Raw genomic sequence first — 16665 nt, 5'->3', positions numbered from 1 at the left:
TTTTTTTTTTGGGCGAAAAACGAATGATCGTTATCATCGCCCGGAGAATCGATAAATAAATAAAATTAATTAAAACTTAAAACTACTATCACAGGAAATCAAATCCGGAATGGGTGTAAAAGGCCCATTTTCGGATAACAAAAATACTAACATGTAACTTATTAAAACTAACTACTATGTTAAAAACTAAATAAAACTTAAAATTAAAAAAGGAGATAAAACTTACAACTAATATCACACAAATCTTACAACTAATATCACAGTCAGTCTTTAAAATATTAAAAAATAACTTATAAAATTTAACAAATTCCGATAAGAAGTGTAAAAGGCTCCTAATCGGATAAAAATATCAAACATTCAGAGAAAAAAAAAAATATATAATAAAAAAAATAAACTTATTAAAAAACTAAAAGTATTAAAAAATATAAGAAACAGTATTAAATTTTTTGTGTTAACCCTATACTACGTAAAAACATAAACATCCGGTTTAAAACCTCCTTATCATCACGCAAGATACCACGGATGTTACTAGGTAATTTAAATTTACGACGCAATGCCGCATAACATATGCAGTCCACGAGTATGTGGCGCACAGTCACGTGGCAGTTGCATCTTGCGCATAGAGGTGGTTGTCCTCTTGTAAACAGGTACTCGTGTGTGACTCTCGTGTGTCCTATCTGCAATCGACAGAGAACTACTTCCTCACGCCGGGGTTTTCTGTATGAGGAGTTCCATGGTAACACAGAATCTTTAATCTGACGGAGTTTATTATCAACGGTAGCTGTCCAATCACCTTGCCACCTTGTTTTTAAAAATTGTTTTACATAGTTAATGAAATCAGCAGTAGCAACTCGGGTGGTGAAAGGAGGCTGGTTACATGCTTCTTTGGCAGCAGAATCCGCATGTTCATTACCTGGAATCCCTACGTGGCTAGGGACCCAGCAAAAACTTAATTCTGTGTTGCGATTATTCAACTCAGCGATTGCGTTATAAATTTCAATGACGATAGGATGTTTAGAATAAAAATTTTTTAAGGCATGGAGAGCACTACACGAGTCACTGCAAATAAGAATTTTTCTATATTTAGGGTTAATGATGTTTAGAGCCTTATTTATAGCATATAGTTCAGCGGTAAACACACTCGTAATACTGGGGAGACCAAACATATAAGTTCTCTCATTGACAACAAAAGCACACCCAACTGTATCGTTTTGTTTCGATCCATCAGTGTATACAACCGCGTCTGGTTTCGTCTTGGAGAACACACTGAAACATCTGCTGAAAGACGATAGATGGTGTTGATTGTTTATTATATGTGGTCAGGTCAAAATTAAAATTTATGAGGTTTATTCTCCATGGAGGATATGAGCAAGGGTACATAGGAAAGAATGACGGTGTGTCAACATTTATATGCTGCAGACGCCAGGAACGGACACCTACAGGTGCAGTACGACGTGGATGATCCTCATACTTTCCTAGATTAGGATTTTTAAAGACTGACTCAAGAACCGGGTGATTTGGCTGTCCTCTGAGACGAGCAAAATAAGATAATAAGAGCTGGTCTCGTCTATCCCAAAGTGATGGTTCACCACAGTCTACAAGTAAGCTTGCGACAGGACTTGATCTAAACGCGCCTGTGGCTAGCCGAAGGAAAGCATGATGTACACTATCCAGCATTTTAAGCACGGTTTGACGAGCTGAAGAGTAGGCGACACAACCATAATCTAAACGGGAGCGAACAAAGGAATAGTAAAAACGTATCATACATGATCTATCGGCTCCCCAGTTGGTGTTAGTAAGGACTCGCATCATATCTAGAATTTTGGAACATTTTGTTTTCAATTCTTTTAAATGTTTGACCCAAGTAAGACGACTATCAAAAAATAAACCTAAAAACTTGACGTAAGTAGAGATAGTAATAGTCTCTCCGTTCAGAAAAATTTGCGGAATAGAAGGGTTTCGTAGCCGAGAAAAAACTACACATTTTGTTTTTTCGGATGAAAATGTGAAACCAGTAGTCCTGGACCAAGCTTCAAGGTGATATATAGTGTTCTGCAGTAGTCTCTCTGCTGTAGGTGCCGAACGGCTTGCAATGTAGATAGCAAAGTCGTCAGCAAATAGAGAGCATGAGACAGGAGCCTGAACACATTTGGTAATATCATTTATGGCTACAGAAAATAAGGTGGCACTTAATACACTACCTTGGGGCACTCCATTCTCTAAGATGACACTATCTGAGAGCGAATCATCCACACGAACACGAGCCGTTCGGTGATTTAAGAATCCCCGGATAAAAGCAAGCATATTGCCCTTGATTCCCCATTTTTTGAGAGTGTTAAGGATACCACGTCGCCAGGCTGTGTCATACGCCTTTTTTATATCAAAGAAGATAGCGACGAGGTGTTGCCGATTGAGGAAAGCGTTTTGTATGGCTGTTTCTAGTGACACTAAATGGTCAATGGAAGATCGTCCTTGTCGAAAACCACACTGTTCTGGAGATAGAAAGCCATGTTTCTCCAAGTACCATGTAAGTCTGCGGTTTACCATTCTCTCCATTATTTTACACAAAACGCTTGTTAATGAAATAGGGCGATAGCTTGAGGGGTTCGTCTGGTCTTTACCAGGTTTTAGTACTGGTATAATAAATGCTTCTGACCAGCCGGGTGGGAAGACTTGTTCGGAGAATAAACCGTTGAAAATATTCAAAAGTTGTTGTAGTGCCGAATTAGGAAGGTGTGAAAGCATGGAAAGGCGAATGTTGTCCGGTCCAGGGGAAGTGTCCCGTGAATTTTTAAGTGCATGTGACAATTCTTTAAATACGAATGGAGTGTTTAATTCACCAACCGAATCACCAATGTTTAACGACAACACCTCCATTTGTATTTTGTACCGTTGAAAATCGTTATTATATGATGAGGTGAGAGACACCGAGCGGAAAGATTTTGCTAGACTATTTGCCACTTCCGAGGATGATGAAAGGAGTTCTCCTTCATCAATAAGACCAAGAATAGATTGTTTCTGTGATCCGAAGATTGCACGAATTTTCTTCCATACAGTAGACGTGGAAGTAGTGCGTGAGATAGTGCTCACGTATTTCGTCCATGAATTCCTCTTAGCGTCCAAGAATACTCGACGGCACACCGCTCTAGCCCTGCGGTATAAATTTAGATGTTCTGTTGTAGGCCTACGATTAAATTTACGTAGTGCCTGCCGTCGGTTCCTAATAGCATTTTTGCATTCATCGTTCCACCATGGAACGAAAGGACGTCTAGGATTACCCGATGTTTGTGGGATATATCTGTTGGCATTCTTAAGTATCAAGGACGTAAAAGAAGAATATTGGTCGAGGATGTTCGCTCCATCGTCATACTGAGATTGGAATGCTTTATGATATCCGTTCCAATCTGCCTTTTCAACAATCCATCTCCGTGGCCTTCTTTTAATCTCGCAGTCTACACCGAAACTAATAATAATTGGTCTATGATCACTGCCGTGAAAGTCATCACAAACCAATCAATTAAAATGAGGGAGCACATTCGGTGAGCATATGGAAAGATCAAGGTTAGATACAGTACCAGTTGATAAGGACATGAATGTATGTGATCCATTATTCAGTAAGATGGGTTGTTGGTATGTGGTCAAATAGTATGTTTGATTTTTCCTGTTAATGCAAATCTTAAGGCCTTCAAAGAATTAAAGAAAAGGCCAAAAAATTAAATATCCTAATATGCCACGCTATAAAATGTAATACAAGGAAAACTGTTGTATTGTTACCATCAAATGCAATACCATAATAATGCAATGTAGCTTAATTCTTTTTATGAAGACATGAACTCATAAAATATAGTTCATAAATAAAATAGTTTATAAATAGAATCCATTATCAATTAAAAATGTGTACTTTTTGGATGAGTTTTTTATTTTCGCAATATTTTACTGTGTTTGAAAGTTTTTATATGAATTTAGCTTCCCATGATGATAGATCTTTTGAGATATCTTAAAATTTTTTGTTTGAAATGAAAATTTCCCTTACTTCTTGTACTAAAATCAAGGGCATCTCTTTTATTTTTACAGCTTCAAATTTTATATAACAGATAAAGTATATATAGTATACGTTGCAAGTTTGTAAGGTAAAATTTACAGATCTCCTTCTGGTAATTTTGAAATATTTTGCATAAACTCTTAGAAAGTTTTTTTAGGACTCCTAAATTCAATGTCATAGGATGAGGCAATTTTAAAGTTTACTTTCTAGAAAATTGTAGTCTTGTGATGAATGAATCATTAACAAAGTTTGAATTAGCAGAACTAAATAGTTTGATCTCCCAGCCAACTAAAATGACAAAGATCTTCATTGTCTGTGTATCAAAAATATTTTTATAAATGTATCAAATATTAATTTTTTATCCTTGTGAGTTGATTATGGTCTTTCAGATCACAATTGTCAAATTCTAATAGCATCAATTATACTGATAGACAAAAAAAATTTTTTATTGTTTCTCTAAGTGTGATACCATTTCTTGAATTGTTTTTTTTGTGTACATTACAGATCTGTAAATATAATTTTTCTATCACCATTAATTTTAAATAAATTACACTTAAAAAAAAAATAAGGGGAAATATGGTTAAAATCTGTAAATTTATAATTCTGCATGACCACACCTGTGTTACAATGATTTCGCTGATGCTTTTCTTTTATAAATAGCCTAAGGCACATCCCAAATTAGTCCAACAGTAATCGGCTAGGATGTTAGCATTCCATTTCCCTTTATAGCAGCTTTCCTGGAAACATTCACCGTGTTTGTCATTTATGTCTCTGAGGTTGTCTGGGAAAAATTCCAGATGTGAGTGGAGGAAATATATTTTCAAAAACATATTGCATCCCATAGCTCTGTATGAAGTAAGAAGTTGATTAACAATATCGTGGTAATTGTCGGATTTCTGTTTGGTGAGAAAACTTTTGCAAACGTCATTAAATGAAGCCCCAGCTGCACTTTATAATTATTTAACATTGAGTTAAATACATCATCTTTGACCAACTCTCTTATTTGAGGACAAACAAATATTCCTTCTTTAATTTTTCCTTCACTTACATTTGGAAATTTCTGCCTGATGTACAAAAATCTGGACTATCCTTCTTCATTGCTTTTACTAAATTTTTCTTTAGTCCTAGCTTGATATGGAGAGGAGGTAAAAATATTTTTTTGGGTTCAACTAGGGGCTCATGAATAATATTTTTCCCATTTGGAGAAGCTGTCTCGTTTCTTTCACTCTTTGTTAACATTATGTTTATCCCTAGCTCGGCTGTCCCACTCGCAAGGAAAACACATGTACATAGTATAGCCTAACAAAATAGCTATAACTTTCAAATCACCACACATGTTCCAGCTATGTTTTTTATAATTTATTTTTTCAAGAACGTCTTTCAACACATCATATGTCTCTTTCAAATTAATACCATAAGCGACTGGTATCGAAGGATATTTGTTACCATTGTGTAGTAGAACACTTTTAAATTATACCTGCACAAATCTATGAAAAGACGAGTCCTCAGATTAATGAACTTGTCCTAAGTGCAACATAACCTCGTCAATATTTGTGCATTAAACCAAATTATTTTCATCAATAAAGTACTGAGAAAGCTCTTTTTATCAGCTTTGAAAGTCTGAAATTCCAACCTTGCAGTCTTGAACCTAACAGTTCAGCTACATTTTTTTGATAAATTTAAATCCCTAACCTAGTCATTTAATTCACCTTGTGATATAAGATGCAGCTTATTGGAGATAATTCAAAATCAAAATCAATGTTGTCAGCACTGCCAGATTCTTCATCGCTGCTTTCGAAACATAAATTCACAGATGGCTCAGGAACTGGAATAATTTCACTGTGAGGTACAGGCCTGATTACAGATAGCAATGAAGGATAGTTTACAGTATACAGGCCTGATTGAAGATAGCAATGAAGGATAGTTTACAGTATGTTTAGATTTTTTAGAAATTCCAGATACAATCGTTAAACAAAAATAAAAGTCGGTTACATGATCCTTTGGTTCACGCCAAACAAACCATAGATACACCAAATGGCAAAGCCTTCCTTGTACATTTCAGAAATCCTCTTAAAAAATCAGAACAATTAGTGCATACTATATGAGGAGCCCACATCTTATCCTGATCACCAATTTTACACTGAAAAGTACAAATGATATGTTTTTTTAATTAAAGGTGTAGTGTTTTTTGTATGTAATTTTATGGTAAACTCACCACATACATAAAGGGCATCCACATCATTTACACTATTTTGAGGCATTGTGACACTGCACTGTTAACAAACTTAAGACTGAACAAAATTAATTCATTCCTAAATCCAGTGTTTAATACAAACAACACAGCTGTGTTTTCAGTTACATGTTTTGACCTGCACAGACATGATTAATCTTGTCCATGAAGGCTCACTCTTCAGAATTAGATATGTCATAATATGTGACTATGATATGATTTAATTCTTTGTCTAGTATTGTTTATTTATAGCTTACAAATTATGTTAACAAAATTAAACAATAAAAAATGAGCTGCTAACTACACGTTAAAAAATGAAAAAATCTTTTAATTAAAATTTAAATTTTTTTCAAAATGGTGGGTGATAGAAAGATTCTGAGTTCATATTCGTTTTCAGCATTAAAAAATATATTAAATTCAAGTATCGCACGTAAGGAAAAAAAAAATTATGTTTATCAGTGTTATTAATGAAAACGTATAAGACAATCATTACTTTTATTCTTTTAAAAGGGGGTTCAATAAAGATCCAATAAAAAATTTCAGAACCTTGTAGTCAGAAACATATTGGGAAAGTATTAACAGAATTAACTTCGATGAAAAATTAAAAAATTTTCTTTAAGCGTTTCAGAAGGATTTCTTTCTATTTAGGTCTTTTATAAAAAAGAAACAATTTAAACAATAAAAAAAATGCACAGATTTTTAAAGAATTTATAAAATATAACATGTACAGAAACCAAACAGCAACAGTAATAATTGAAAAACAAGAAAGAAGCTGTAATAAGAAAGGGAGTCCGACAAGGATGTTCCCTATTACTTTTTAATCTTTACATGGAACTAGCAGTTAATGATGTTAAAGAACAATTTAGATTCGGAGTAACAGTACAAAGTGAAAAGATAAAGATGCTACGATTTGCTGATGATATAGTAATTCTAGCCGAGAATAAAACAGATTTAGAAGAAACAATGAACGGCATAGATGAAGTCCTACGCAAGAACTTCGCATGAAAATAAACAAGAACAAAACAAAAGTAATGAAATGACAAAGAAAAAAACAAAAAAAATGACAAAGAAATAACAAAGAAAAAAAATGAAATAACAAAGATGGACCACTGAATGTGAAAATAGGAGGAGAAAAGATTATGGAGGTAGAAGAATTTTGTTATTTGGGAAGTAGAATTACTACAGATGGACGAAGCAGGAGTGATATAAAATGCCGAATAGCACAAGCGAAACGAGCCTTCAGTAAGAAATATAATTTGTTTACATCAAAAATTAATTTAAATGTCAGGAAAAAATTTTTGAAAGTATATGTTTGAAGTGTCGCTTTATATGGAAGTGAAACTTGGACAATCAGAGTATCTGAGAAGAAAAGATTAGAAGCTTTTGAAATGTGGTACTATAGGAGAATGTTAAAAATCAGATGGGTGGATAAAGTGACAAATGAAGAGGTATTGCGGCAAATAGATGAAGAAAGAAGCATTTGGAAAAATATAGTTAACAGAAGAGACAGACTTATAGGCTACATACTAAGGCATCCTGGAATAGTCGCTTTAATATTGGAAGGACAGGTAGAAGGAAAAAATTATACTGTCAGGCCACGTTTGGAATATGTAAAACAAATTCTTAGGGATATAGGATGTAGAGGATATACTGAAATGAAATGACTAGCACTAGATAGGGAATCTTGGAGAGCTGCATCAAACCAGTCAAATGACTGAAGACAAAAAAAAAAGCTTAGTGGTAGGTAATTTCTGTGAAATGTTAATTATAACTTGTTGGATAACTTTCAGAATTATATAAAAAATTACAAATGAATTTATGCTAAAGTTATTCATACTGCCAAAAATTATATTATGATAATTTAGTATCGAATTCAAACAATAAATCTAAAATTATGTGGGCAAATATCAAGTGAAAGTGAATTTACAAATAAAACAGGTTGGATAACTTAACCAAAAATACAAAGAGTCTCATCTATTATCTTCCCTGTTCAGGTAAAAGAAGAATTTAATATATTTTTTTTTGGTATTTCAAACAACAATAATATTGACCCATGTCAAACAACATAAGGGATAGTGTTAATCTAAGTAAAAATACGGCCATCAGGGTAAGATTCAAAAAGACTTAGAAAAAGTTAAAAATAAATAAGTAAATAAATTAAATATAAGTAAAACAAAATTTATAATAATAAAAACAATTATAAGGCAACATTAACAATAAATAATAATAATTCTGAACAAATTAATAATATAAAATGTTTTGTATAACTGTAGATAAATTAAAATTTAATGAACGTGTAAATATTTGTAAAAAGTCTAAATAAATTAACTTTGTACATAAAATAGGAAACAGATTACAAATTAATATATTTCTTATAAGTATTGTAGCCCCAACACTTAAATTAATATGCTTTTATTTTATTTTTATGTAATGAAAATCAGCTAAACGTAATTTAAAACTCACAAAAGAAAATTAATTATACGTTGATACGTATTACTATAAAGTTAATACTCAAAATTCTTTAATTATTAAGTATTAAACAAAGACTTAGTTACATTACTGACTAAAGTTTTTATATTTAAAATAAGAAAGAAACTTTACAAAAATATCTTGTTGGGCATGATGTTTTTAAAAGATGTAAAAATATATTTTTAAGAAATTGTATTGACCTGAAAATATCTCTGGGTTAAAAGATTCAAACACTTTAATTTATAGAGGCTTTAAAATGTTTAATAATCTGTTAAAAATCTAAAAAAGAAAAGGGAAGGGAAATTATGTGAAAGAAACTGTCAGAATTTTTGACATTACGAAAACAATTTTAGATTTATTGTGCTCTAGACAAAAGTATTTTTTATTCTTTAATTTTGAATTTGTATTTCTAAGTTTTCTTACTATCAAGTTTTTGATTGTTACATTTTATGTGATGTTAGAATAAACTAAACTTATTCATAAATTCTTTTTTTCTTTGGCTGCATGTAAATCTCATGGCAAATGAATGAAGGTGAGCTGTTTCAGCATTCATGTATGTTCTTAAATTTAGTTTGAGTGTGAAATCAAGCAGTTCATCTTACAGAATACTTGAGAACAGGAAGAATATTTCTTCATAATCAATGTCAGGCTTTTGACTGCAGTCTTTGACCACTAACGCAGTTCTATAGCCCCACTTTATAGGCTGTCCAACTTGGTTTTGGAACAAATCAAATCAGCTGAAGATGATTCCAATCCTTCCTAAGCCTACAAGCTCATGAGTACTTTCTATGGGGTTAGAGGTTTGTTATTCTGTCGTAAGATAAGTTACTTTTCTGGGTTTTCTACATGCAGAAATTCTTACAGTTAAAGTTTAGAGGCTTTTTCTGAATTAGTGCCTAAAATCCATTAAAATGTTCATCTGAGTCTGGGGTTAGGCTGGTAGCTTCACTACAGATTTCTGGAATCCAAGGTTTTTCTATTTTATTAATGTCAGCTGTTTTGTTGCTCATGACAACAATTTTTACCTTAATTTTATTTTTTGAAAGGTAACACACCTACTTGGGCTCATTGTGGGTTCAAATCCTGATCAAGGTTTGGCAATTTTCATCTACTACAAAGTTTATTTCTCATCATAAAAAACCTGGGTCTCGATCTTTTGTTACCAATATGAATAAATAAATAACTTGACAACCAAATATTTGGAGATAATTAAGTTTTTCTGAGTATCAAGTTCAAAGGGGTCTTATCCTGGAGGGCTTTAGTTTGACTTAGTTCAATACAACTTAAACAAGTTTGCATCTTACAGCCAACATCAAACTTTCTCAACAATTTTGAAATTAATTAACTATTCTATAAGGCTGGATAAGAATCTGACCATAAGCTCATGTTTTATGTCCTTGAATTTATAAAAAATATAAAATTAATTTTTATGCATGTATTATCACAAAATAAATGAAAGTTTCAATTTTATTACTAGTTTGATTCTCTACATGCAAAATCTTTATAACATTTAATTTTTTTTTACATAAAAGAAGATTATATACAAATACACCAGGAATAACGGCAAATTATAACAAAAAAATATTTATTAACAACAGATTCTATTTCCATAAGTGAAAATAAATCAATATGCACTATTCAAGTGGTTCATTCACAATAAATTTGCTTCTTTTAAATTGCATACAAGCATATTTATTTACTTATTATACCAACTTCAAAAGAGGATTCAGTATTCACTAGTTTGTCTTTACTTTACTTCTTTAGGCTATAGGACTCCTGTTTAAACAAACCTACAATAAAATAAATTCTTAATACAAGAGATAGCTCCCAGTATGGTTCAGATTTTGTGGTGTATCTAATTGGTAAATACCATTTGCAGGGCTTGTCGAAGGAGTTAGATACTGTATTCATTAGAATTAAACATATTTAATATTTCTACCTCCTTCACAGAAAATAACACTTCACAAGTAATTTCACAGGACATTACCCTCACTGATAATTTTGTTCATAAATAAATTTCTGGAGTGTTGGATACATAATGTATATCACAAGCTTTGATAATCTTTATTACCATCAACTGATAAGTTAAATATAAAAAATTTCCAAAATTCAGTCATAAGGGGTTGTGAACAGATTAGGACACCAGATTGTCATCCATAACACTGCCTTTTATTAAATGCACCCAATGTATATGAATCTCAATACTACAAAGATCACCTTTCTTTACATTTGAAAATATGTACAAAAAGCATTAATATCTCTTTCTTGACCAATGAACAAATTATTAACTAGAGATAAAAATGAATTTTGGTTGTAGGAGATCTTGAAAAGACAGTTGATAGCATAACTAAATGGAATTTACTTTAACCTGTACTACTATCACGGGTAGGTAAAAATCACCCATAGGGAAATTATGTTTTTTGTGTTTGCAAACCTGATGGTTAGGTGAGCAAAAAGGCCCCATGTAAATTCATGCCAGTTATTCTCGGTCCTAGTGCTGAAGTGTTTACTTCCCGTCAAATTTCTTTGAAAGCAGGTAAGCCTTCTTTTTAAACACATCTGGTAAAACTAACCCATATGTGACAGAGCCCAGAGGATAGAAGGTAATTTTTACCTCCATGTGTCCCAGAGTCCTATAAGTGGTGGGTAGTTTTTACCATTCTTTGATTTACCCTTCTTTGCTGGCTCTGTTGCAAATATTTATATCGAGAGTTTGTTTATATGCCTATCACTTCCTTATTAACATGCATATTAGTTGTTTCTCTAAGTATTTTTTCTTTTCTTTTCTAATAACAGATGGATCAACCAGTTCTTATAAAGATATAAGGAAGAATATTTATTGTATGGATAATCCCGTATTTGTAGACAGTGAGAAGTGTATGAGAATTAAGTTGATGATTGTGTAAGTTTGATTTTTATCCAGTTACACTTATTTTCAAATAGCATTTTTTATTTTCCCCACTTTTTCTTGCACAAAAATAACTAATGCTTTTTTTTTCTATTTTAGCTGGCTGAGAGTCAACCAGAAACACCTATTCCAGATCTACTAACTTTTGACGACAGTGAAGAAAATCCAAATTATTCACCCCCTCTGTCTGAATTAGAAAATGAAGATTCAAGTGAGGACTACGAGAATGATGAAGAGGAGGCTGCAGCTGAAAAACATAATGCAGTAAGACCTTCCTAAGATGAAATCACATGCTCCAATGCGCCTCGTTTTTATGTTGGAGTAAACAGAAAGGAGTGGTGTACTGAAGAACCATCCAGGAGGGATAAGCCACCTGCTCAGAATATCATAAATCTTTGCATGCTGCCAGGACTTACTTACTCGTTATACTAAAGAAGTTCTGGGAGATTCACCTACAGACTAAAAGTTTGGGATCAACTTTTTTCTCTGAATATAATGGAAGAAATTTTGAAGTATACAAACCGCCATTTCACATTTGTCAGAGCATGTTTGGTAGAAAAAGATTTGAGCTACCTCAAGGACTTACCCCTTACCCATTCACAACTGAACACTTTTACAGGCATGCTGGTGCTTTCGTCCATCACTGAGTCTAGCTGTGAAAATAGCAGATCACTTCTCAATAAAGATGTTACTGGGCATCCTATACTTAGAACAGCTATGTTTGTTAACAGATTCACAGCTGTAAAAGAGGCATTACGATTTGATAATCCTTACACACGAACTTGGAAGGCTAATATCTTTTCCATTTCATAGGCAACTGTCAAAAAATGTACGTTCCTAGCGAACACTGTACAGCTAATGAAATGCTTTTGCCATTTAGAGGAAAAAGTCTCTTGGTATATGCCAAATAAACCGGCAAAGTATGGCATCAAACAAGTGAATCTAATGGATGCAAAAACATCCTTCTTAATTATTACATTTATAAGGGGAGAGGCTCAGACAGCAAAACTCTGTCTTCTTAAGATAAAACTCTCATGGTGCTACTCAGGCCTTACTTCAAGCTTCAAAGCCAGTCCACAGTACAAACAGAAACATAACTAACGACAATTATTGCAGCTCCATTCAAGCTGTTGAAGAGCTGAGAAAGCAAGGACTCGCCTATGTTGCACCCTCAGAAAAAACAAAAGGGATATACCCCCCAAATTTCTGGTTACTCATCGACAGCAGCCTTTGAATAATATGGTTTTTCAGATGGCATGACACTCTTCTCTTGGAAAGTGAAGTGCAACCATGTTGTTTTTCTTGTATCAAGAGGTAGTGGAATTGATGAAAAAACAAGCAAACCAGAGATTATAGCCTTCTACAATAGAACAAAAGGGGGGTGGTTACTTATGATTACCATTACAGTGTGTACTCGCCATAAAGAAATATGTTCACTAGCCATTGTGTGTACTGAGTGGTATGATAGCCATAACAATGGTAACTCTTTCACAGTTCAACAGTGTTTTGTAGCCAATGATGTGCAAACAAGAAATGTTTTCATACAAAACTAGCCATACAGAAGATGCTTCCATTCCTCTTTAAGTGGCTCCAAAACCCAAAAATCTCGTAACAAACTTAGGAGCTCAATTGAAAAATCTATCACTCCTCAGTGTACAGCAAGAGGGACAGAAGACAGGAAAATTGCTGATACTTCATCTACAATCACTAGTGATAAACTGGAAAAAAGAAAAACCTCTTCTTAATGTTCATATATAAAACTAACAGCATGTACATAAAGTGTAAATAGCCTGTTTGTATGGAATGATCCAGAAAATTGTGTCAACTGTGTTAAAGATTTGTAGTTCTGAAACTTCAAAATTTCATGAGTTGTATTACAAAAACAAATAATCAAAAAATAGTTCTATTTTCTTGAAGACTGTTGTGTTATTTAGTTGTAAATACTGTTCTATATATAATTAGAAAGTTCTTTTTTTAGTAATATATGTCTATCAAGGATATCTATGTTATTTTAGAAAATGTATTATGTAGGTGTAATTATTCTTGAAAAGAAATTCAAAAAGAAAATAAAACTTCACAAATAAGTTAGACAGAAGTTTTCTTCCGGATAAGCGTGTTACATCAAGGAAGTTTTAAAAATCTATAAACACATATACCAAATTAAGAAATCTGTAATTTTATATGTTTATTTTTTTCTCAAAGAGTAACACATTTCGTCCAGCCCATTCACATTTAGAAAAAGTATAAAAATTTTTTTTTATACAGACTTTTGTATACACATCCTACACAAACATTGCAGGAGACATTACTTTGTACATATATTTTCATTGTGGAATAGAATAAATTAATTTAAACTAGTTTGTTTTTAAACGCTTCAAATGGTAAAATTACAAATTTAAGTAATAATTTAAACTCCTTCACGAACTTGGAGAACAGTTGTGTACGTGCAAGAATAGCTCAGCTGATATTCGAAAACAAATTCCATAGATTTCAGATGAATAAGGTTAACAGAATTCAGAGTAATATATTTTACGTATCGTACACATACGATTTTTATATAACATTAGAAATAATTTGGATTTTGCAAAGAAACATGTCGCAACATATACATAGAAACATAAATTAAAAAAATGTAACCTAAGTATTAACTATAAAAAGTAGGGTTAATTCCTACTTCAACGTAACTGGACACATGGAATTTGGATTATGGGTAAAAATACCTATTTTTTTAATGTTACTGGTGTGAATTATAATTAAAACATTTCTACACCATTGTACCCTCTATAACAAACGACGAAGCAAAAATATTACAAGTACGTTCGCAAAAGCACTGAACAACTTAAATCTACTTTATCGTAAATTAATTGAATAGAATTTCAGCGCAGACACATTCTCCAAAACGTGTAACAATCATATTCATACGTTAGAGAGTATAAAAACAAGTTGGCACAAAGTTGCCAACTAAATATGGTTAACACAGATTTTCAACACGAAAACTGAAAGCTAACATGAGTTTAAAAAAGTTACTTACCAAGAGATCCACTGGTAAAATCAATAACACCATCAATGAAGTTTTTATTGGAATTTTTACAGAGTTCCATTCTCTCATAACTCTCCGGGTATTAAAGTAATTTTCCAAGGAAAAAATTAAAAACTCTTTAGCAAACCGCTAGATTTAGTACAACTGAGCACGATAATGAAAAACTTGTTTCCCGATAGATCCTATTTATACTAGAAAGCCACATTTTGGCAATTAAAAATAATGGTTGTATAAATTTTATCGCCTGATAAGATTCATTACAACACGTGAATCCCTTGATGGAAGGCAGCTGATAATGACAAGCTGTGCCAAACGTTTGATAATGAAGCTATTTTTTTAAACTGCTGTTTCTAATTATTCAGTATTATCATTTAATATTTGTACAAAGTTCGTGTTTATTTTATTGGTTGAATGCTACGATCAAATAGGCTAGACGATTTTTTTTTCTTTTAACCTCTGGGTCCGCCGTTAGGTATTGCTTCAGAGGATGAGATGCGTGATTTGTAGCGTGTGTGAAAATGCCATGCCTGATCGGCATTCGAACCCAGGACCTCCGGATGAAAGGCCAAGACGTTACCACTCGCGCCACGGAGGCCGGCAGGCTATACGATTTAATATAATATATCCATACTTTTGTTAACGTGACATATCTTCTTACACATTGTAAATGACAGAAACGCACATTCCCAGATAACATACATTTATTATTTTCCCATATCAAACGTGCCTAATTAGTTTTTTTTAATAAGTGATACATTTTTAAGATTTACTATAAGAAACTAATACCTGTAAAGCAATCATATTTAATGATTGCTTTAATGATATTAAATAATTAAAAGTTCTAGGCCGTGAAATGTACCTTTCAGTATTAATTTATTCGGATTTTGTACATAGCCTATCAGTGAAAAAATTATTGTTATTCGTGTTAATTGTTCGTTGCAGTAAAGTAAATAATGAGCAACTTATAAATTATTTGAGAAACCCTAGTATTTTCACCGAATCGACAACTATGTTGAGAACAAGCACAATGTTGTCATGTTATTCATAATCGGCTACAAAACGTCTTTCATGGGTGAAGCACTCAAAACATTTTTTCGATTAATGAACGAGCTCAAATCAAGGTTTTTTATAAGCCTTCAAAATTCTGTTGTGGGCTAAACTCGTACAGCATAAATATTTTCCCTGTATGCAACACCTCAGTTTTCTTTCTATATATTTTAATCTTATCTTCCTTCGAATAAACTACAAAATGTCATAATATGTAACTCTAACCACGTTCTTTTTGTAAGTTTCTGCCAAAGATATCTCTCTTCAGCAGTCTGTCAATTGCTGACTGTGTTCAATACCAACAAATTTCCTATTCCAATTCTCCTAACTAGCAGTTTATTTATGTGTCCTAACTTAATCTATAGTTTGTTTTTTGTTTTATTTTTATTAAAGCAACATTTTACTAATTGTATTTTATTTTAATGATTAACTCCTGATTTTTTTCCTGAAATTAATAGCTTATTGATTTATTTTTCTTCTGATAACCTATTGATGTTACTTTGGTTTAACAGTTTGTAATTTTATGGTAAATTTTTTTTCATATTATGACAATTTTTATATCTTTATTCGCACTGCTGTTTTATGCCTGATATAATGTAGGATTCAAGTTGTCAAGTAGTTAATGTTTTTTTATTTTTATCCATATATATATATGAGGTGAAAACTACTGTCAGTGAATATTTTTAAGATTGATATATATATGTATGTGTATATATATATATATATATATATATATATATATATATATATAAACCTACTAAAAACCTAAAAAACCTACTATTGCCTATATATTGTATAGCCTATATATACACAGTTAAAAAGAAAAAAACATTTAACTATACACACACAATTACTTCTTTGGTGTAAGTGAGAACTCTACAACTTCACTTACAATATTATCTACAATGGCCACAAAGCCCCTTTCCATG

The 16665-nt window shown here is 32.3% G+C and overlaps 1 protein-coding gene across 3 annotated transcripts in view; it reads right to left on the bottom strand.

Moving 5' to 3' along the window:
• The window catches only part of LOC142318857 (mitochondrial ornithine transporter 1), a 34520-nt gene extending 19249 nt beyond the window's left edge, over positions 1–15271 (bottom strand). Inside the window, exon 1 of one of the 3 annotated variants that reach the window (XM_075355421.1) lies at positions 14681–15271. In XM_075355421.1, the coding sequence (XP_075211536.1) occupies positions 14681–14750 (70 nt within the window). In that variant the 5' untranslated portion in view covers positions 14751–15271. The remainder of the gene's footprint in view (positions 1–14680) is intronic. The other 2 variants (XM_075355422.1, XM_075355423.1) reach the window with 2 other exon arrangements.
• Positions 15272–16665: the final 1394 nt, after the last annotated feature.

The sequence above is a fragment of the Lycorma delicatula genome, chromosome 2 (genome assembly GCF_047948215.1).
Source record: "Lycorma delicatula isolate Av1 chromosome 2, ASM4794821v1, whole genome shotgun sequence".
Taxonomy (NCBI): domain Eukaryota; kingdom Metazoa; phylum Arthropoda; class Insecta; order Hemiptera; family Fulgoridae; genus Lycorma; species Lycorma delicatula.
The sequence above is the reverse complement of the archived record's forward strand: the minus strand, read 5'-3'. Positions and strand labels throughout refer to the sequence as shown.